Source organism: Barbatula barbatula (assembly GCF_947034865.1).
Source record: "Barbatula barbatula genome assembly, chromosome: 12".
Taxonomy (NCBI): domain Eukaryota; kingdom Metazoa; phylum Chordata; class Actinopteri; order Cypriniformes; family Nemacheilidae; genus Barbatula; species Barbatula barbatula.
The window spans coordinates 2,298,986-2,323,091 of NC_136775.1; the positions used below are offsets into that span (position 1 = coordinate 2,298,986).

A 24,106-nucleotide genomic window follows, 5' to 3' on the forward strand; every position below is an offset into this window, starting at 1 on the left:
TTCTGACGCTCAGTTTGAACTGCAGCAGATTGTCTTGACCATGTCTACATGCCTAAATGCATTGAGTAGCTGCCATGTGATTGGCTGATTAGAAATTTGTGATAACGACCAGTTGGACAGGTGTACCTAATAAAGTGGCCAGGGAGTGTATATACTGTATATATGTGTGTGTGTGAGCAGGCAATGTTCTTTTGTGTTATAAAATGTATAATCCTCTCTGATCTGAGATGGTTGAGATAACAATATGTCATCATCTGTCAATATGTAGGTTTAATTGATGTTTAAATAGTTCAAGTTCATGTTCAAGTTGTCAAAAGCAAATCAATGCCATCTCCACCTGGTGCTTATGCTGGTGCCAGAAGAAAGGAATCGTATTAACAGTGCTGAATTCCTGAAGGCTTCCTAATATCCCAGGCCAGCGAATGAACAGGCCGATACACGTATACGGTAACTTCAGCGACAGGAGGATCAAAGCTTAGATGAGAAGAATCTCTATTAAGAGTCTGGTGTATCTCAGAGGAAATACCCAGAGGACAGGCTGGTCTCCATGTAGCCTTTTTTATTGCTGGGCAATTCCATGAAAAAGACTATTTAGTTGGATCAAATTTATAAAAGAGAGATATATGTCAGGACCCGGTTCCGAACTCAGGTCTCCGGTGGGAGAAACAGTCACTTAAGAAACTGAGCCACTGATAGTCGTCAGAACCCAAAAGATGAGGCAAACAGAGCAATATTTGAGAAGGAGTTTAATTAAAATAAAAAGTTCTTCAGGCTAAAATATAAATCCACAACGTCCAAAGTAAATCCAAGAGAAAAAAGGTAAATCCCCAAGGTAGTAGGTACAGCAGAAAAAGCCTCAAAAGATAACCAAAAAAAATAATAACCGAGAACAAAAACAGAGTACCGCAAGAGAGTCCAACTGGAGCAACAAAGGTTCACAGCTTCACTGAGGCTGGGTGCCAACATTCAAACACAGAGCAAATAACTGAGGAAAACTAAGGGTTTAAATACATTCAAGGGAAACAAGGCACAGGAGCAACTAACAACTGGAAACAAGTGGAAACAAAAGGGTCAAAAGGCACAATGGGGGCCTCTAGTGGCCAAAAACCGGAACAACCCTGGCCCAATCCTGACAATATAGCTTTACGATAATTTCTGGAACGTGTGCCGGGGGGGGGGAGAGAGAACTACAGTACGAGCACACTATACATAATCACATTAATCCCTTCGTGTCTTGTACAATATGCACGTACGCACCGATTGCCATCAAAACACAGACATGTGTTTTAGTTTGACTTACCTTGTGCAGTTCATGTCTGGCATTTTTTAGCACTGGGACCGCGCCCTCTATCAGTTTCAAACAATCTCTAAATCCTGCATTACATCCACCGTTTATATAACATCCATCACTGAAATGCGTTTGGCTCGTGGGCGGGCCAAAAAACTTTCCGAAACGAGTAGGAGTGCTGGGGGAGTGTATCAAGCACAGAAATGCTATATCCATCTCGTTTTTTTAACAAGTTGACGATGTTAAGCATGAGAAGTCGGCACATTTATCAGTGTGTAGAAGGCAGAATGCATCAAATACCATGTTACTCGATCTTTAAAATGAAGAAACTATTTTCTGTTTCTTTGAAGTGTCATCCTTTCTCCATTTTTTGGTTATAATTGCTTCAGGTTTGTGCACTTGAAATCCAACAGCGCTTGTCATCTCCCAAAAATGTTGTCTTTTTTGTCACATCCATAACGCACATTTATTTCCCTTATGTAAAATAGTAAACTTGTACATGTCCTGATATTCTTCTGATGTTTAAACTCTACCAGCAAGGGTTTAGTAAAATACAAACATTAAATATATTAGTAATAAAGACATTCTCTGAGTGTTTTTATGTCACGTCCATCACGCAAATTGTCACTTCCATAACGCTGGAATTGCCCAGGTCAGGAGATTTAATGGAGTTCTCAGTTGTGTTTCATTGAAGAATCAATTTGGTTTCCTAAAATTGCTTACATTAAGTAACGTAAGTACTTAAATAAGTAACAAACGAGACAAATGTAAAACATACAAGTGTAAAATAAATGTAAAATAATCCGGTTGTGGGTCAATTTGATGAGAAACGATCCTTCTTGATGAATTTTGATTGCAGACTGGAAAAACAATTTGTGACTAGACATCTCTTTTGAAACTCAGACATTTGTGAGACTATAAGAAAGGCTAAATATATATGTATATTTTTAACATTTGACTGAAAGGTCATTCTTGAAGAACCAAGAAACCTTGGTTGACAGGTGAGATAATGAAAGTCGCCGCCCTTGGTCCTTACCTGGCCTGAAAGCATTTGGCGCTCCAACACCTAAGCCACGCCTTCTTTTATTTAGCTACCCGGCTCACTGACGTCATAAACACTGCTTGTCTTCCTAAATAGAAAGCAAAGAGAAATTAACTTTTAAACAGCACAGCAGAGCCCTCACCATGCCAGCTTTGAAGAAACCTGGGACCATGTATATGCAAATACAGTGACAGATTTAATGTGCTAACATAATACAAGACAGACGTTTGATCAAGAGTAATTTCACATCAGAGACTTTAGGTCTCCAGCTGTGTCTTTTCATCTGACAACCCCTTAAACACTTACAAGATCGCTTTCTGCATTATTGACTTTTTTCTTGTGGCCCTCTGAAGCATTATCAAGCTTTGCTTGATCACGCACCCATACGGTTATGAGCACAATGTGACGTTCGCCATATCTCAATAGTTTTTCTTGAAATATATGTTACACCATGAAGTGTAAGAAATACAAATCTAAGCCGACAAACACATTTAATACAACGCTACTGTGCTCCCTATACGAGAGAGATTTTACATTTTAGAATTAACAAGGCAGACCACATGTCAAGGTAATGTCTCGCACCCTTTATAATATGAGATTGTGGCCCCTATGTGGCTTGCACATATTTCAATTGAACCCGCACCCTGTGCGGAATTTCAATTGGATCAAATTGAATCAATTCACAGGGAGTTTAAATTTGCACATTTTGATTAGTCCCATTTCTCAGAGCCGTTCCTGTTGAATACCAACCGTGTCTGATATGCTAAGCAATGCCATCACCTTTCCTCGTTACCATGCCAAACACACAAGAAAAGATGCTAAGGGGATCGCACACGTGGACCTGCGGCATCTCAAGGTTTCACGGTGTGACCCTGAAGCATTCCAAAGTCAGTTGGTGTCTTAGAAACACCCTCGGGAAGCTATTTTATATCTTAAGGCTAATTCACACTCGTCCAACGGCAACATTCTATATTCTCATTCACATTGATTCATCAAACTCCCTTTTCATTGGCTTTTGTTGTTGGGTCCTATTCATGTTATCTATGAAACAAACCAAACAGCTCCAGAGGAATCACAACCTTACAGAGCTTCATTTAAAGTGACACCATATATGAAAATCAAATGATTATAGAGTATAGTAAAGTACAGAACATCTATAGATGAGATTGCATAAATAATAGGAAGAGTTTGATTCCAAAATTAGATAACTTTTCAAAAATCAAGTTTTATTGTTGTGCATTGCGATTCATATCAAGCAAACTGCAGTTTTTTTTCATTTAAACCATAATAACAAAAACAAATACAGCTTTCTTAGTTATAATATATAGAGTTATATATTTTTTGGAACCAAACTCTTCATATATATCAGGAGCAGAGAACAAGAGAGAGCTGGAGTACATGATTTTTATCTTATACTGTAGATGGACGTGATATGCATAATTTCTTTGAATTAAATATGAGCAATGCATGGTTACATAAAACACCTTGGTGTACTTTGAATCTGTCCCAGGTGTTGACAGACAAAATATGCCCAGTAAAGCAAACAAAAAACTATAGTATAGCACGTTAAAGCTGTTTTACGAATATTTGAAGCTTCCTGCTAACTTCTGCATAACCCACAATAAATCCGCAATAAAATGGGACACCTTCCGTAAAATTGATATAACAATGTAAAAACATCTGCATTCGCACCTTCGTAGAGTACATGTCAGTGCTCATTTTATATGACTATTACTAACTTGTGTTACATTTCCAGTATAAAACATTACATTCTCATCACTACTCATTTCTGAGACTGAATCTGTTTCCTGTACAATTCCATCCTTCCACAGCAAGATCTGAATTTATTAAGTCCTTCTTTCCAAGGCTCAGTAGATCAATGGCCAAGAATAGCCGCAGGTCTGCACCGATAACGCCCTTAATCACCTCGACCAGTTTAAATCAACTTAACACCATGAAAGAGACTCAGGACTTTAATGACCGGCCTTCAGTAACTGAGTCAATTCCTCCTTAATAGAAGCTAATGAAGGCCTGCAGCAAACTGCACACAAGGAACAAAATCAATTATTCTTGTTATTCCTGACTGTATTTCAGTAGTACGCATCCGTCCATATCTCCTTATGTCCGTACATTCAAATGTCCATCTACTCATCCTTCATTCTCTCTCTCTCTCTCTCTCTCTCTCTCTCTCTCTCTCTCCTATGAAGGTAATTCAATAGCAAAACCTTAGAACATGTAGATTTTAATTTGTGAACTTGTAAAGTAAGTATTTGTACCTGTTCACTAAAATGTACACTCACAGCCCCAATGTGAAAACTTGTCAAATAAAAAACTGGGTTGAATGTTGAGATTTGCACTCGTGGACAAAACTCACAAATGTGTCACAAATGTGAAAACTGGCATTTACAAAATACATTGGCAGATACAAATGCATAGCACATATTTACAAGTTGTGATAGATTCAGATTTGAATTGCCACCACAAGCATCTACAACCTCGCAAATCTGTATCTGCAATTTCTAATCTTCCCGCCTTGACTTTTGCTTCTACTTTCGTGATAACCCCGATTCAAAACTAACTTGTTGAAAGGCGAGAGAAGGAGCTGTATTTGATGACGTCATGCCACTCCTCCTGACGTCATGCCACTCCTCCTAATGGCAGGAAAATCACAATGAAAGGAGTTCTTTAAATGACTAATACAGTATTTCATTTATGGTAAAACTATATATCAATAAATACATTTTCCTTTACTAAAATACCACGTACTGCTTTCTATTTCTATTTTATTCTCTTTTACATTTAGTATAGTATATCTTTGTTCTTAGTTTGTCCTTTATTATATATTTGATTGCTTTTGTACCCCATCTGCACAATATAATTTCAGGTATATATGACATAAAGATCTTGAATCTGATAAGGGTGATGTATACCTTTACAACCTAATTAACAATCTATTTTAGCTGAAGCAAGTTTGCTGATGATAATGATCAATATTAAATAACAGAAAACGTACAGTCAGCCTGTCGTAGTGTACGGCTCCCATATCTGCATGATTAGAATCGGTTCTTGCATCACACTGGAGATGTTTATTCTGCAATAACAACTGACTGGATGCATTATCCTGCGGCTAGTAATTACCACATGAGTAAATAATTGTACACTAAATATTGAAATATCATCTGTAAAAAATCCTCAGAGGGAAACCAGGCCTAACCAGGGGATTCCTGGCAAAAGTTTCAGCCTCTGCACGAGCTCGAAAGTGCTTGCACAACAAGCCAAAATAATAAACAAATTAGATTTAAGATTATCATTAATAATCTAATAGCGGCTGTAATTTTGTAGAGTAGCCACGTCCTTCGTCCAGCTCTATCATCACAACATTTGTCAGGTCTGGGCATGGTCCTGTCCGCTCTGGTAACCTTGTAACCATGACACAAGACTGGCTGAGAGTAGAGGGCTGTTCTGCACTCTTTGATGCAACAAATGCATCAGTTGTTATTGGAAGTGTTCCTGGTTCCGGTTGATCTAACTAGTGCAGCCTAAACCTTCTGAATATATATATTATGATAGCATGGTAGAGGTTGCGATTTGAGAGGTTGTAGATGCCTATTCGTGGTTACTATACAAATCTGAATCTAGGAAAACGTGTAAATACATGCCATGCATTTGTATCTGCCAATGTATTTTGTAAACGCCAGTTTACACATTTGTAATAAATATTTTTCTCGAAATTCACTTTTTCAGGTTTTTACATTGGGGCTGTGAGTGCACTTGTTAGTGTACATGTACAAAAACGTTCTTTACAAATGTACAAATTAAAATCTACACGCTATCACGTTTTGCAACTGATCATCCATCAATTAATTCATGCATCCAACAATATCTATGTGTCCATCTCTCTCTCTCGATCAGGAAATTGCTTTCACGATGAGCACATGCGACTAGGTAGTGTGGATGTTAAAACAAGCAGGTTTAAAAAAACGACAAATACATCGAAATAACCGAGAAAAACTCAAATATATCGCCTTCACACCCGTTCATTTAATAACACAACACCGCCCTCTGCCAACACAACGGCGCGCCACCATTGGGTTCTTCGGCAGCCGCTTCCTGTCATTCACCGTGCAAGCCCCGCCCACCGCCGAATTTTGACTGTAAACATCCCGCCGAGAGCGCCCGCCATCTTTGTCAGATTCAATGAGAGGCAAAGGCTGCTAACTTCTCTCCGCATGAGGAGAGAAAATAAAGCAGCCGGGTTTCACACGGACACGATACATTGAATGGTATGTTTTGCATTACGTGTGTTTTTGTGGTTAGACGCGATATTTGAGCTGGAGGATTTAATTTGATGCTCGCGCTCTTCGAGCGACGTTGCTACTCAACAGTTGGCTAATGCTAATGCTATCAAGAAAAAACATATTCGGACTGTACGTATTTTAAATGTTTTAATTGAGCTCTTTTGGCGATTTGCACATTTGCTCTGATCGATGTAAAAAGAGATTTTGTCGGGTGCTGCGTAATTGCTGTATTTCATAGCGATTTAAAGCTACGTGACGAGGCATGCTAGTCGACTACGTTACTTTGCCACACGCTTAAGTATATCAAAATGAAAGCAATTTATGCATTTTGTCTATAATTTACGTGCTTGTTTAAAGTTTTCCGTTTTTCATAGGTGGTGTGTGTTTTAATCGGCCTTAGATGTGTTATGGATGTAGTCTTTTTGTTTTGGTGTGGCTGTAAAGGCGCGCAATGCTTTTGGCAGACGAAATTTAATTCTTCAGATAATTCTTATATTGTAATTAATCTTATAAATACGAAAGGTAGGCGTGCATGCAAGGCCAAGCTTAAGATGTGTTTATATAAATATATATATATATATAAATGATGACTTTTATGTTGCCATGTAAGTGGATGGGGTTAGATCATGTGTGATGTCTGTTCTGCAGCGTATATGAGGTGTGTCTCAAATCCTCGTGAGCTGCCTACCTACTCCTAATCTTTTAGGCACATTCAAATGCATGGATTGTTTGAGACAGCCATCATCTCTGAAGTCTTTAGAACGAGCTCACGTGTCTTCATTTTGTCCCATTCTAGGTGCAGTAGAAAGGTCTCGGAGGTTTGACCACACATTGGGGCAATGTTTTACGCCCACTTCGTCCTCAGCAAACGTGGGCCGCTGGCTAAGATCTGGCTGGCGGCCCACTGGGACAAGAAGCTGACCAAAGCTCATGTCTTTGAATGCAACTTGGAGAGCAGTGTGGAAAGCATCATTTCTCCAAAGGTGCGTCTTTATTGCTTCCCCTTTGTTGTTTTAAATGCTTTGTTTTATAGCAAGTGTTAATTCGAGTTGTCATTTGAATAGGTGAAAATGGCCCTTCGTACATCTGGCCATCTTCTCCTGGGTGTGGTGAGGATCTACCACAGAAAAGCCAAATATCTTCTGGCTGATTGTAATGAAGCCTTCATTAAGATCAAAATGGCTTTCCGCCCAGGTAATGGTTGCATTATCTTACCAGCTGTTTCACAAATGCACATAATGCATTGGCTTTGTGTCGCCTGATTGTTTCTGTCTTGTATTAAATGGATGACGTTGTGTGTTTTTAGGTGTTGTGGATCTGCCAGAGGACAACCGTGAGGCTGCATACAATGCCATCACCTTGCCAGAGGAGTTCCACGATTTTGACCAGCCGCTTCCTGATCTTGAGTATGCACCTGATGTTGCGTTTGTTTAAAAAACACCCAAGACCGTATACAAGCTAGCTATCTATACTGATCATTTTTTCACCGGAGCAGCATCTGCTAGTGAAATACCACTTGTTTACCATGTGAACCTTAGCAAAACTGTTATATGAAGTAAAGTAAATAATATTTAGTCTAAGGGATTTTGTGTATAAGTTATTAAACTGGGTTGTTTTGTGTATTACAGCGATATCGATGTAGCGCAGCAGTTCACTCTGAACCAGAGTCGTGTTGAGGAGATCACCATGAGGGAGGAGGTTGGGAACATCAGCCTCATGGCCGACAATGACTTTGGTAAAATAATACAGGCTTTGTTTTCAAACTCTTGAAATGAGAGCTACTTTGCTTCAGGCTATCAGTTGCGAGTGCCTTTTGCTCTCTAAACTAATGTTGGTACCGTCTTACCAGGTGACTTTGGCATGGATGATCGTGAGATGATGAGAGAGGAGAATGATTTGGACATCATTCACGGTTCTTCTGCCTCTAACCTGCTTTTGGAGCCTGAGCCTGGTCCTGCCCATATCCCAGACAAATCAACAAACCTCGACTATGATGACTTTGGGGAAAACAACCTGGACAATAGTGATGGTGGAATTCTGGGTAGGTTCTACTGAACTTGATTGATAAAATGTTAATGTGAAGATATAATGATGCTTAATTCAGTGGTTTAATTTCAGTGGACAAGCTTCTGAGCAATGAAGATGGCGGTGGCATATTCGATGATCCTCCTGCCATCACTGACAGCGTGATGATGCCACAAGACCACGGTGATGACGAAGATGACTTTGATAACTTTTCTCGTAAGTAAATTTCATCGGTGTCTTTGCTTGGAATACCTTTTATAAAAAAATGCTAGATGAGTGTATATATCTCATCTAAGTAGAACATTTCCTTCATGCCGATTGACTCTCTTGAATTGTTTTAGCTGCTGGTGGTCCTGACAGTCCAGATTCTGGCCCAGTCGAACCTCTTCCCAACACCACGGATCAGACAGAACAGACCACTCTGGTTCCCAACGAAGAAGAAGCCTTCGCTCTTGAGCCCATTGATATTACTGGTAAAAATGCTACTTTACATTGAACTGAATTTGTAAAGATATGCCTTATGTAGAGTTCATACTCCATATGCATAGTTTGTTTCATCTGTTTATTCCAGAATCAAGAAATGAGTCATTAAAATGAAATCATTAACTCTTCTGTCCCTAGTGAAAGAAACCAAGGCTAAACGAAAGAGAAAGCTCATCGTCGACAGCTTGAAAGAGTTGGACAGCAAGACCATTCGTGCCCAGTTGAGCGACTACTCTGACATTGTCACCACACTGGATTTGGCTCCTCCCACAAAGAAGCTGATGATGTGGAAGGAGACGGGAGGTGTAGAGAAGCTCTTCTCACTGCCTGCCCAGCCCCTCTGGAACGGCCGGCTCTTGAAGGTGACAGTTTGATTAACTGCTGTATTCTAAAACCTAACGAGCTGACAAACCAAACTATGCACCCTCAGCCTTAACTGTACGCAGTGAATGTTTGATTTGATGACGTGATGTGAAATGTCTGTTGTAGATGTTTACACGCTGTTTGACCCCATTGGTGCCTGATGAGCTGAGGAAGAGGAGAAAGGGAGGAGAGGCTGACAGCTTGGAGGACTTCCTGAAGGAGCTGGAGAATCCAGAGGTGCCAAGAGAGGAGGTGCTGGGACACAGGAGTGATGTGATTGGTAAGCTTTTCCTTAATTAGTTGATCAAATTTGATTAGTATAACTTTTGTGAAATGGTCCTTTGATGGCAGCATGCAGTTTCCTGCTTGATTTCTAGCCTGTATGATTGCTAATCACAAGACCGCTGCGACACCTCGCTAGCCCCAAAACTTTGTGAACCGAAGTTAATTTGGGATTTTTTTTCATACAGATCAGACCATCATGGAGGAGCCCAGTATGCTGCAGGCTTCTTCTATGGAGGGCAGCAGAACTGCTCTGGACGAGTCCATGATGCCTCCTCCCTCTCGCCAACGTGGAGTGAAGCGCAAGACTCTCGAAAAGGAAGTTGCTTTGCCTGTACGTCATGTTTCATTTGAGTTCTCTCAGGGCCGGGCTTGACTCTCTTTATCTAATTAAACTCTTTTTAATGAGTTTTATTGTTCTAATTTTCAGCAAATGAGTGTTTTGGAACAGACACTGCCTCCCATGGATCAGTCCGTTCTTTCCCAGCAATTGGAAATGCCTCTGGTGGATCTTCCTCCAGAGGATACTACCAACCTCTCTAGACTGGTCCCTGAGCTGGACCTGCTGGATGAAAAGGGGAAAGACAAGGATGACACCGATGAGGAGGTGAGACGACCTGTCAGTTACAGGACATGCCTGATCCAAAATGCCCCAAATTCTGTAATTTTAGTACATTTTCTACTCCCTCCATCTAAATAGGGCGAAGAGGGTCAATCAGGAGACCAGGACCAAGAGGAAAGACGGTGGAACAAGAGAACTCAGCAGATGCTTTACGGTCTTCAGGTTTGTGTACTTTGCATTCTAAGAAAACCCATATGTTGACATTTTAAAGGCATGAGAGTAATTTCCACCGTATTTGCCTGTATGGTTTGAAATTGATGTTTGATTTGTTTTAACAGCGTGTGGTGGCAAAAACCGGAGCCCAGTCCATCAGCCTGCTCGAGCTGTGCAGAAACAATAACAAGAAACAGGCTGCCGCTAAGTTCTACAGCTTTCTTGTGCTCAAGAAACAGCAGGCCATTGACCTGACCCAGGTCGAGCCGTACAGTGACATCGTCGCCACGCCAGGACCACGGTTCCATATTGTATAGATGCGTTAAACTCTATTGTTTTAGTAGTTGTATTTAACAGTTTTGTTTTGCTACTGTTGCTTGTTTTTGTATCTGTTTTGTCCTTTTGGGGCCATTTTATTCTTAAGGTTAAAGCCCAATAGATCATGAAAACATTGTTCCCACATATAGTAAGGAGTTATATACACGTACATGTTGGACTTTTACAATGTCAAGACCATTGGGATTATTCAGTCTATTGTTGTCTTTTATTGTTTTTCAGTTTTGTTTTATTTTCCTTCATAAGCTTCAATTCATTATGTTTTACATTGTAGTAGAGTTAGATGTGTACATTTTAACTTTTTAATAATGTCACAATTGAAAAGGTTTATTTTTGGAAACCTATGTGGACACGATAGCTCACTGTTTTGTATCTCTCTTTTAATGGCAATTACGATTATTAAAGGGTTGTTTAACTCGTTCATACAATTGGAATTTTATGCACTTGTGATGATTCAATTTTGATATTGATTAAAAACTTTCCTAAAAGTGAAATTCGTTAATATCTTGCTCTGTGATTACTGCATGAGGGATGCGCTTAAGTTAAAGTAATGCACAGTGTAGACTACATGGTCTTTTTAAGCCTATGAATTATTTACAAACGGTACAAAATTGGTTTACAACATAAATGGACTATTAGGTATGTAGTTTCCATGGTAAGACTGGTTTGTTTAAAGTCCCTGTGAACCGTTAGATTTGATAGTTTTTACTTCTGCGTTCTGGGCTGAAAGGTCATTCAAAGGAGAATATTTGTGGGCGTGGCTTGCATTTTTTAATGCGAATTGATGGGATGTGTAGAAACGGCTTTTAAATGAAGGATGGGGTCGCACACCGGATGCAGAAGCACCGAGCAGAGTCGTGTCTAGGACCACTATGTTAAAGTGGTAGAATCGAGAGGTTTCTGCATTAATGCGCTGGTTTTCTGTTATTCCCAAACATATAAATGCATCTTATGGTGAAGTCAGTGTGTTCATTAAATATGATTTCAGTCAAATAACATCTAATTCAACTTACGTTATGAGAGACAGGTTGTACAATGTCTTCTCATGCTTAACATGGTCAACTTGTCAAAAAACAAGTTTACATAGTATTTCTGTGCTCGATAGACTCCCCCAGCGTTCGTACAGGTTTCTGAAAGTTTTTTTCTAACATGAAAAATCGTTACGTAACAACTTTTCTTAGTCACTTATTGGACAATTGTCCATGAAAAGCACGCGGCACGCATCAACCATGGAGAGCGGGAGAAGGAGCATGCGCACAAGTCACTTTCACCTGTGTGCAGGAGAGAGAGAGAGAGAAAGCACCATGTTCGCGAAGTTCAGCTGTGTTGTTTGTTTGCTGCGTTTGGGTGATGAATGTAATATAAACGGTGGATAACGCTGGATTTGGAGATCGTTTGAAACTGATAGATGGAGCGGCGGTCCCAGCGCTTAAAGATTCTGGACATGAAACGCACGCGGTAAGTGAAACTGATGTCTGTGTTTTCTTTTGTGCGCAGGTGCTTTAGTTCCGTCCCCTCTTTTCTCCCCCACGCGTTGAATGTTTTCGGAAATAATCGTACAGCTGTATCCGTCTTTTATAAATGTGATCAAACAAAAGACTGCGGATATTTTAAGGGTGCAATACTATTTATAAGTACTCAAGATTAACATGAGATATACAGTTATGTATTATGTTATGGCCGCTTTAACACTGAAACATGGGTTTTGTACAGCACATTCAGAGCTTTTTATTAACATGTATTTACATTTTTACGTTCTTGCGTTCTATATGCTTTTGATAAAAGTAAACAATTAAACGGAATACAGCAGTTTTGTGATTTTTCGATGCGTTTTCTCTGTTTAATTTCTGCAATAACAGGCCCTTCCACACTTCCCATTGTGAAGAATGATTATGCTAACGGATTGTTCTTTTTGCAACAGAAAAATGCTTTTTGATTGTAAACTGCTGATAATTTGTTGTCTGTATCATGCCTATCGGTCTCTCACATACGCTGCTCTTGTATGCATTATACTGTAGTATCAAAAACAGTATGTTTTAACATGGATGTTATCTGACCACGCTCTTGTTTAACTGTCAATTTCTCCTCATCTGTTCTTTCCCTAATTGCTTTTAGTAATTCATTGGTTTAGGGCTTATTTGTGCATTGTACTTATTAAAGTTTATTAGAAAGTTGAAGTATCTTGACAGCAGTCTTTCTTATAACTCTGCTTAATGTTCTCTCTTAAAACATATTTTAATGAATAGAGTTTTATGTTTAATTTGTGTTAAAAAGCTCAAATAAAACTAAAGCACTCCCTTTCAAAGCACTGGTTGTTAATTGTACTGTAGGATGCCACTGCTTTTTAATGCTAACATAATTGTTATATTCGTTTTAAATCAAACTAGTCATTAAGCAGTTTAAATACATCGACGTATCGCGAGAGCTATATGCTTTAATGCACATGCAGTACTTTGGTGTCACACACCGATCGGATAGCGAATAGTCGAACAACCAAAATGACTTTTATTTTGAAACGTAGTTTCCTTCGAACCGGAAGTAGTCGGGTCTTGCCGGAAAAGAAGGTCTTCACGTGTTTCGTTTCACAATGGCAGGCCGCAAAGAATCCGCTGCTTCTGCGTCTAATTCACTGGATTCACCGGTGAAACTGATCCAGATCGAGGGGCTGGTGAGCGAACATTATTATTAAACACAAATCCACTTTAAGAGATATATATGCACTCTCTTCCCGTAGACTAGGCTGATGGGGGAGCCGAGAGCTAGCACTGACCATGCTAATACCACGACTTTTACATTATTGCATTTAGCCGTTGTTTTATTTACCTGTTTATATTAAATTATAATACGCGGACGTTGGTAATATCAAGTGTTTTTATTGTATGTTGATACCCAGCGTGCAAGAATTCCCCAATATTACCAGTGTACACTCAAAAACATGGCTACATGTATTATAGTTTTTTACAGAAATATTTTATGCACATTTTACTACCTTATAAGTAATCTTACAGTGAGTATGTAAGATTATTTAAGTAAATATGGTTCTTACAATAATGGTCTCTTAGTTTGTACAATGCTTTTATGATACAGTGGTTGTAGCATAAGGCACATGGTACTGAAAACGATGTACTATGTATTTCTAGAAGTATGTAAATATCAATGTTATTACTTAAATGTAAATGTAAAAATGTGGAGTTAAGGCATTTTTGTTGTTGTTAGTCTGGACTATCTGGTCACAATGTTATAGTCACCCCAAATATTCATACACAAGCTTTAGTGTTTAAAATGGCTTTAATGTTATTATTTAAAATGATACTATTTGTTCAAATACTATTGATTTCTTGGCTGGGAAAAAGTTGTGCAGCTTTAAAGGTTTACTCCACCCCAAAAAATAAAAATTCTGCAGTGAATAACTCGCACTTCGGTTGCTCCAAACCTGTAGAAATTTCTTTGCTCTGTTGAACACAAAGAAAAATATTTTGAAGACTGTCAGCAACCGGCAATTCTAGGACATCGTTGACTACCATAGTAGAAAAAATGTAATGGTAGTCAGAGGTGCCTTTGAAGAATGTATGAAAGCAAACCGTTCTAAGTATCTCCTTTTGTGTTCAACGGAACAACAAAAAACGTCTTCATCAGAACAAAGAAATGAATATATGTATGAAATTAGGGATGCACAGTTAATTATCCGCCATATTGATATTGGCGTTTTTAACGTTATCTGTTTCTGCCGATAACGAAATTTAGTCTTCAATTAAAATTTCTTCAGTTTCATGCTGCTCACAGTTTAAATACTAGGGGTGTAACAATATTCAAACGATCGGCTATACACCGATCCGCTATACACCTCCCTCAATACGAACCGCGAAACTCTCATGCCATACGGCGAACACCTCGCTTCCCCGGCCCCGTCCACCACACACGTCAGGTGCGCGTGAGGTGCACACTTTTCCCCGGTGCAGGTTAAAGCATTCACCTCGCAAGCTGAAGCAGCAGTGAAGCAACTGTTGATCACGCTCAATAATGTGATGACCAAAACGCACAAGGATTGAAAGGAAAAAGCTACAAATTCTCATTGAAAGCGTCTAAATGATGTCTAATGTTGTATGTATGTGAGAGGGTAAAACGATCGCATCGCGCTGTCAATCATTCCTTCGCTGAGTAAATCCTCATTTCTCATCGTAAACTTCAGAGAAACAAATAAAACTAAATTTAGACATCATTTTATATGCTTGTATTCGAAATGTGTGAGGGGTAAACTGACGCATCGTGGTGTCAATCACTCGTTCCAACACTGAGATAACCGTCGATCGTCTTTTATTGTATTCTTCAAAGCATGAGATAAAGCGCAATGTCTTTTTATCTATGACTTTCAAAACATGGACCAGAAAGAGCGTATAGCAGTGCGGAAAAAAACAAATACAAGTTATTTAATCTACATCATCAGTAAAATGGGCTTCTTGATGAGCTTCTTGAAGATGTGGCGTGATGCATCATTTTTGCCTTAGGGCTATATCACAAAACAATGTATTTCCTTACATTTGATTAAATCGTGGTAAGAACACTGTTAAAAACTAATAAGAGCTAAATATTATACACTTTAATTTCTTCCAAAGAGAAATGTGAATTCAGTTAATAAAGATACAGTTATTAAGTTACTTTGTTATTATTAATATGATTATTATTAAGTTAAAAGTGAATCTAGTGTTCTTTAACATTGCTGGTGCCATGACATGAACCCTGTCCCATCGATCCGATCCGAACCGTGGCTCTACAACCGTGAACCGAACCGTATAATTGGTGTATCGTTACACCCCTATAAAATACTGCACAGTACTGACTTTGTCACGATCATTTACTTACTGCTATTAGCAAAACATTGTTGAAGTAGGTACAGTATGTAGATACAGTATTTATAAATGTGTAAATTATAGGATCACAAGGAAATTGTTTGAATCAGACTGCTGTCTGAATGCTTTCCGTCTTGAGACCTGTCAGACTCGTGGCTACTAAGAAATATTATTTTTGGGTTACTCGGGAAGAACATCTATCATTTGTTTGTTGAATAAAAATATACCAGAAAAGTTTAAAGGTTAAATCACATTTAACTAGTGTAAGGTAGGCTTGGTACATGATTTTCAAGGGAAAAAGAGAACTAACGGTTTACTTGTTTGCAGTGAATGTTTTCATATAAAAGCAGTTGTCCACTTTTTGCCTTTCGTTTCAGTCTTAGGAAATGTTATGTTCATAATATCTAGATAATGTATATCGGCCAATATATCGGTTATCGGCTTCCCATGTAAATAATCATTGGTTATCGTTATCAACTTAAATGTACATATCTGTGCATCCCCCCCTAGTATGGAACAATTGAGTAAATGATGACAGGATTTTCATTTTTGGGTCAGAAGACTTCCTGGGTTTTTAAGTTGTCCTCATTTGTCACTGTCATAAAGTGTTTTCCAGTATTTTGAATCCTCTTGAACTTTTATCCTGTGTTTCTGTATAAAGAGAAGTGATTTGCATTAGTTTAAACTGATGTTGAATGACATTTAGACTAAACGACCCAGTTACCATCACAGTAATGTATGTTGGTGTTCTGCTGTTGAGTTTAAAGCTTTTGTGTGGCTGAAGTTGGTGCACGCAGTGCATTATATCTCACTACCAAAAGAGGGCGAAGTTGTTTCTCAAAAAACATTTCTCTTGTCATTATGTAGCAGCGGTTACTGCATTATAGACATGAATTGACCTTGATGGGACAGATTCTTTGCTCTTTTTAATTAGCTTTTATCTTCAGTCAGAGTTAAAGGATCCATTCACCCAAAAACTAACAGCCTGGCTTTGTTCATTCACCCTCCTGTGATTCTGATCCCGTAATATTTTGGTTTGGGTGAAATATTCGAGCTGCACTTTGTTCATATAGTGAACGTGGTGGTCAGTGATTTATATAGCCAAGTCTTAAAAGTATATAAAAGGAGCTAAAAAAGAAGATTGTACAAATAATGTACTATATTCTTCCAGTCAGACTTTGGCCTTTTGGTTCCTTCACGTCGCGTGACTGATCACGGTGCTTTATAAGTAAATATAAATAATGCAGTGCATTTTCAGGACCGTTTTTGAGTGAACTGGTCTTTCAAAGCTGCAGTCTGTAAGTTTAGCCTCACTAGTGCCACCTCTGTTTGAAACGTTAACTGCGTTTACTTGGTTAAAGTCAAATTCTAAACACAGATTTGTTAATGTGCTCTATTCATGTTTTAAAATTGCAAACAATAAGCAGTCAAAGTTGATAGTTTTGAGGGCTAGTCGAGCGCCAGTGTTAGAAATCCTGTTTCATCATCATCTGTATGAAGATGAATCGTAGGGCTCTGTACGCTGGAACGATGTTTATCGTTAATGCGTGTCTTTTTCGCCTTAACTGACAGGGACAGACGTTAACGGTGGCGTGACCCACCGGGAACACGTTAAGGCTTTTACCTGATTGACTTGGATGTTCTCATTGCATCATGTGTCTGCCGAGACAAGTTTGAAAGAAAGCCTGCCCGCAAACCTTCGCAATACACTGTGGAGGGACTGCTAGTCATTGCAAAACTCAAGCGCCTCTCAAAAATAGAACTGGCATGCGTGCAATCCTCCCGAGTTCATGGGGTATCATTAGATGGAGTGTTGAGACTGTGTTGAGCTGCTTTGATGGTGCTGTGTAGTCTGTGAGCTATAGTCGCAACGTCGCTGCTGTAATGCGTGCCACTCGCTCACTCGTTCTGCATTCTGTTATTGTCATCGTGGGTTGGAGTGATAATAGGCGGTGGGGAGAAGAGGTTCTCACTATGGTGCAAGGTTGCATTACGTGGTATTGGCATGCTCGTGACGTCATTACGCTGTACCTGCTTTTACTCTCGGAACCTGATGTATTTGAATTCAACTGAATGCTGTTGTTGTTCATATTCATTTGTTGTTTCTGTCAGACATACAATAATAATTACAGACAGATGTTGATGTTCATATGTCTAGTTGGTAGGGCTGTAGTCAACCAAAGAAATGCTTAGTCGACCAAAGTCCTGTCCTGCGCAGCGATCAGTCGACTAAAAAAAAAAAAAAAAAAAAAAAGACGCGATGTTTTGCATTTTGATTGAACATTTATTAAACAATCGTCATAGAACATTTATAAAACAACAACGAAAAGACATCAATAATACATAAAACTATAATAATAATACAATTCTTTGAAAATTAAGTGATTTTTTTAACTGCAAAGTGAGGAGCTCTGTCCTTGGTCTATAGTGACGTCACAATCACGCAGCAGTGCAGCCATGCAGCCACACGTGGTTCCCGAGTGTTCAACGTGGTGCACTAAACTGTGGCGCTGTTACAAAATAGCCGAAATTAAAGTATTTAAAGTTGGGGATGAAACATAGGCTAAAAAAAATAGGCAACTGGTCGACCAATGAGAATGTCAGTCGACCAAGACGGCATCGACCGATTAGTCGACTAAACGACTAAAGTTGACAGCCCTACTAGTTGGTAGCGATGACAGGTGCTTGTAAATGGTGTTTTGTTCTCACTCGCTCACAAGTAACCTGCGGTTTGGTCATGAATGTTCTGCACAAGCTCCTTGCACTTATCAGGGACGTTCACTACTCATAAATCACATAAAATGTTTAGATAAATCTTTGGCGGGGCACCAATGCGACCCTGTGAAATTTTACCTCTTATGTTATAAAAAGGATCACATTTGCTAGCGTTTTGATCGCGGTCTAGAGCCCTCAGATCACTACAGTATCTTTTTATTTGAGCGTTTAGGATAAGCAGTGTTTTATTTTGACGGGTCGTCGCGAAAAGACTCTCCCGCAAAAGATGCTCGAGTTTCACTGCGTGTAGTTCAGTGACGGTCCTCTTTCTCAAACAGTTAAATGCAAACTCTGGTCAAGATGTTCATGCGTTTGTCTTCATTCAGAGAAACATAGGAATCCATGAGCGTCACACGTGTAGCACGTTAAACTGAGCAACACATTTACTCATACACGCAGAACCGGCGGATGGCCGATTTAAAGGTCCAGTGTGGATTGTTTTGGAGGATCGATTGATAGAAATGCAGTATAATATACATATGTGTCTTCAGGTGCGTTTAAAGAGCTCACACAGTGAAGCATTATGTTTTTATTACCTTAGAATGAGCTATTTCTATCTACATACACTGCAGGTTCCCTTGAATGTAATTCGCCATGTTCTGTCAGCCATCAAAGTGGTTCGAAAGGGAAGGGTGGAGTGGATCCTAGATATAGGATTAGGAAAATCAAATCTCTCTGCCGATGGGCAGACTCATCATTCTTTTGCTATGCATAATTGTAACTTGGATTACAACCACAAAATTCCAAAAACAAAGTATAGTGTGGAAAGTATTGAATTAGCTGGATAATAATTATGGGGATATATTATCATTTCTGGGTGGATTGCAGGGAAAAATAGCTAGTTGTATTGTCAATATTTTATTATGGCTGTAAACTTACTCCTACTCTTCATGATATAATGGTTTGGTCATAATGCCGTACCACCCGCCCCTAATTCTGCCCTTAGCTTGTTTTCTTTTCTTGTTTCCTTGTCGGTAGTTGTCGTTAATTCCTGTCATTAATGCCCGTCATCCAGTTCATGTCAAACTGTTTGCATGGTCCTGAAGTTTGTTTCCTCTAGTTTATTCTTTGCTTTGGTTGAATTGTTTGTTATCTCACGCCTAGCAGACTACCTGATCTAGAATTTTATTCAGTATCGACACCGATACCCAAAACAAATATCGGATCGGAGCACCCCTAGAAATGCTCTTTCTAAGGTAATAAAAAGATAACGCTTTATTAAGGAAGGTCTTTCTACACCTCTGAACACTGTTAAATATATTATGTTAAATTTCTGTCAATTGATCCTCCAAAAAATTACCTTTAAATGCTTGCTTTCAAATGAGCGAATATTCAAAGGCCAAAATAGAAATGGGAGGAAATGTGCTGTTCTTTTATGTTACGACCGCTCGAGCAATTACCGACACTCATTTCTATCAACTCTGCCATCTTTCTGTAAAGTTTTAGCCAGCGGCTTTATGATTTTAGCCAGCGGCTTCAGGTGAACGGGGCATTTTTCACAATTCCTTGAGCGCGCCGCCTCGCCGCGAAATGAACAGATTGGCAGGAGTAAGATCGGCCGGTATTGACTTTCCTGCTTGTTTCATTCTGACCTTAAAGCCTGTTGCAAATCCTCGGTGAAGCAACAATAAGCATGCGTTGGAATGAGGTGCCGCTGTGTTTCGGGATGTGCGCTTTTTAAGAGAGACAAAGGGCATCGCTGTAACTTACTGTTTACTGCGAATCCATTCATAATTAATTGAACACACCGTTGTGAAATGGTTCGTATATCTTTACGGCTGGGATGCTGGAAGCCCGGAGCACCTTTGTCAGGTCATTTCAGCTCGCCATGTTACGTGTGTCCAGAGATTTGGGAGTAATTTGGGCTGTAGCTCACATTTATTAAACATGATGAAAGCTTTAGGAGATGTATGGGGAGGGATGGATGTAGTTACGAATGTGATGATTTCTGGTTCAACGTAACAGTTTTGCTTTTTTAAATAACTTTATTTTTAGCCTCCTTCACAGATTTTCTATCATAGGGTGTAGAGACTGGCAAGGACATTTAATGTGCTTCTCCTTAAGCCACTCTTTTGTTGTGTTGGCAAGACGTTTGGGGTTTTTGTCATGTTAAAGGAACATCTACGACCCATCTTCGGTGATCTAGTTAAGGGGAGGGTTTCAGGGAAAAAGGGGCCCGTCCCTCAACCCCTCAATGTGGTGAAGTCATCCTGTACCCGAGCAGAGAACAATCCCTAAACCATATCGTTTCCAACACTGTGCTTCTCTGCTGGGATGGTGTTCTTGGGTGTCATAGTCAGCTTTTCTCCAAAAACAGGAGTCAATTTTGGTCTCACAGCACTTTTTCCAGAGCCTTTTCTGAATCATTTTGATGTTCATTGTCAAATTTCAGACGAGCCAGGTGGACTTCTTGGGCAGGAGCACATTTTGGCTCCTTCAGGATTTCAATCTATTGTGACATGGCGTGTTACCGATGGTTTGCTTGCTGACCAGAGTTGAATTTTGTTTGGGTTGATATTCTGTTTGTGATTCTGTGACTGTCTAGCTTTTTATACTGTGCTAGGCTTTAATGGACTAGTTTTGATGCACTTATGTATTTTGTTGCCTATGTTGTTATAAATGCTTCCAATGTTTCCTCATCTGTAAGTCGCTTTGGATAAAACATCTGCTAAATGACTAAATGTAAATGTTTCTATCAGTTCAAATAAACCTACCATAAAAATTATAGACCCTTCATTTCTTTGTAAGCAGGCAAACTTACAAATCAGCAGGGGATCAAGTAATTCTTTCCCTCACTGTATATATACAGTATGCAATAAACATACAAGATCCGCAAACACTGGCTCTTTTTTGATCAATATTTTTTTAATATAGAATTTGGGAGAGATGTTGAGAGTCCACGGTATCATTTGACATAAACACGTATATATCAAAAGTAAATTCAGGAAAACTGAAATTAATATCAAGTTCTGTTTGTTAAAACAAACCCGTTGGCGATCATACTGTGGCTGGAAAGAAACCACTATAAGAGTTGCGTGTCATGACATTGTACTCATGAGTATTCCTTCAATGTGAATCAGATTGAATGTCGTGTGCTTTGTGATTTCTTGTGATTCCTGGTCAGTGCATTGAATAGTGTTGTATTGCCGTTTTATTCTTTGGCTGCACCCGTATCTTTATCTCTAATCGTATTGAGTTTAGACTTTCATTCTCTGTGGCGCTGTAGATTCAATAGCGTCATGGGAATCGCTGTGGATGGATTTTAGTGCTTTGTCTGTGTCAGCAAAATATGTTCAACAACTGTTAATAGAACCGGATGGAAATCATTCTGTTCTTTACAACAAAAGCTGCTTCTTGATTTGTCTCGGGTTTGGAAATCTGCGTTTGGAAAGCTTATCTTCTCTATTTTCACCAACTGCAAGACTCTCAGACTCTTAAATACTGTTATGCTTGCTTTACCAATGTAACGTTATTTGTTATTCCCGTTAAGATTTTACAGATATTCAATTTGAATAAAAGAACATTGCGGCAGTCTTGCTACTGACTGGATGGGAGATGTGTGCCATTTATCATTGTATTGTAGTAGGAAAACAAGAGTGGATTGATATTTAAAGAGCCGGTGTGTAATTAGACAGTGTATTTGTTCTTCTATTAACCTCGGGTCTTTCTCTTTCTTTCACTGCTGTGAATGGTCACAGAGTGCCATGTTTAGATGAAAAAGTCATCTTCATTTAGCTCGGAGTCGGACATGCTTCACTTTTTGATTCATGAGTATGCTTCCTTTTCCGGTCATTTACAAACTAAGTGTTTGTTACTGTCCCCTCAAAGTTCACAGAACGGCTTTATTCTGGCTACAAAGTTAATTACGTGCAAGTAGTTGCATCAACCAACTTTTGGAAATGTTTCAAATGAATTTTTTGCTGAAAGAATTTGAGTATTAATCCATTTAGAGAGGGCGGTTCAATATGGCAGTTTTCACCCAGAATTTGGAGCCACGCTTAAAGGTGCTAAAAAAGTCCAAAGGTTTTATGGCAGCATCATCATTTTATTTTTATACAGACATTGGTCAATCTATTAGTAGAATCTGTTCATGTAAAAAAAATTGCATTACGTGCCAATGGTTACAGTTAAAAAATGGTCAGGATGTTTTGTGGTGTTTTTCCTAACATTGCATGCTTTTATCTTAAGAAGTTTCAAAGAAAACATCATATCCTTTTAGATTCTGGTCTTTACAACCTTGTCTTTGGTTTCTGTATTTATAAGGCACTGAATGGTATAATTTTAGAGGTTGGGGATCTCATTGTGGCTCATGTACAAATTGTAGAATACTAAATGTTTTTAAAGGTTGAAATCCAAATATACAGCTGAATGTCTAAAAAACTACAAATGTTAAAACCAGAAAGGTATACATTTTTTCGCATTATAACAATAATAGGGCTGCAACTAACCATCATTTTTATTGTCGACTGATCTAACGGATAGTTTTTCGATTAATCTAACTATTAATCCTTTTGCACACTAAATATTAAGTTCTAGTGTTTTCTTACATAAAAAGCATTTAGTTTTTACACCATTATATTTCACATAAATATATGTTGTTTTAACTTTTTAAATCTTGATAACATTCACATCAAAGTATTTTTAATTTAAAAGCTGAAAAGACTGTTTTAATGTACTTGAGTACTGTATAAATGATATTTGAAATACTGGAACACTATGCTTAAGTGTGGTGATGATAACCATATCTTAACCAGCCTTTATAAAATCTGTTTAGTTGTCGTCATTATTGCATTTGTTTTGTCACCGTGAGATGTTGGTTGAGTAATGTTTTAGTCAACAGGTTGATGTTGTGTTTGTGTGTTCAGGTGGTGTTGAAGATCATTAAGCATTATCAGGAGGAGGGACAGGGCAGTGAGGTGGTTCAGGGTGTTCTGCTCGGGTTGGTGGTGGAGGACCGTCTGGAGATCACAAACTGCTTCCCTTTTCCCCAGCACACTGAAGAAGATGTGGAGTTTGATGAAGGTAAGCTTCATTCTCTATACATAGAAAAGAACAATACACCCAAAGTGTGACAATGTGTCACTTCAAACCTTTTCTTAATTCACCAAAAAATGAAAATTCTTACACGATCCGATTCATTCCCGGATTCAATTTTACAAAATGAGTTTAGACAAATTAGAAATGAACAATTGCACTTTTATTATTTCTAAAAGGCTTTTGTCAAAAACCAAACTGAACTGCAATCAAATAAAAAAATATGTAACACAAAAGACTCTTATATAAACAATCTAAGACTATGTCAATATTAGGATATCCACGTTTTCTAAGTTTGCAGTAATCACAGTGGCCCCTGCTGTTCAAAACATGTTTTGCGATTCAAATAACATCTCAACCGGCTTGAATCGTCACATATTAGAATTGGTTTTCAACTGGCTCATCATTACATTCCCACTTGCATCATTTTGTCCCGTGACCAAATATCAGTAATACAATGATAGAATTTATTAGGATTAACCACACAAACAACAAAACACCAATAAAAAAAGCAGCAATACACATAACAAGAACGTCAGTTTCAGTGATAGCATGCGC

At 38.8% G+C, this 24,106-nt stretch overlaps 2 protein-coding genes across 2 annotated transcripts in view; both read left to right on the forward strand.

Annotated features, from left to right (window-relative positions):
* The first annotated feature begins 6,397 nt into the window (after positions 1-6,397).
* rad21a (RAD21 cohesin complex component a) lies at positions 6,398-11,441 on the forward strand. Its single transcript, XM_079470052.1, has 14 exons — positions 6,398-6,613; positions 7,425-7,611; positions 7,693-7,822; positions 7,935-8,034; positions 8,257-8,363; positions 8,478-8,669; positions 8,747-8,869; positions 8,995-9,126; positions 9,275-9,498; positions 9,626-9,779; positions 9,970-10,115; positions 10,212-10,388; positions 10,482-10,565; positions 10,682-11,441. The coding sequence occupies exons 2-14, from the start codon at positions 7,468-7,470 to the stop codon at positions 10,871-10,873; spliced, it is 1,905 nt and encodes a 634-aa protein (XP_079326178.1). The 5' UTR covers positions 6,398-6,613; positions 7,425-7,467; the 3' UTR covers positions 10,874-11,441.
* A 1,914-nt stretch (positions 11,442-13,355) lies between these two features.
* eif3ha (eukaryotic translation initiation factor 3, subunit H, a) overlaps positions 13,356-24,106 on the forward strand; it is a 45,745-nt gene continuing 34,994 nt past the window's right edge. Inside the window, exons 1-2 of the mRNA XM_079470436.1 lie at positions 13,356-13,560; positions 23,380-23,536. Coding sequence (XP_079326562.1) covers positions 13,480-13,560; positions 23,380-23,536 — 238 coding nt within the window. The 5' untranslated portion in view covers positions 13,356-13,479. The remainder of the gene's footprint in view (positions 13,561-23,379; positions 23,537-24,106) is intronic.

Coding starts and splice junctions, on each gene's coding strand:
- rad21a (XM_079470052.1), top strand. CDS start 7,468: ATGTTTTACGCCCACTTCGTCCTCAGCAAACGTGGGCCGCTGGCTAAG. Junction 9,127..9,274: donor TGAGCCCATTGATATTACTG/GTAAAAATGCTA, acceptor TTCTGTCCCTAG/TGAAAGAAACCAAGGCTAAA. Junction 10,389..10,481: donor AGGATGACACCGATGAGGAG/GTGAGACGACCT, acceptor CCATCTAAATAG/GGCGAAGAGGGTCAATCAGG.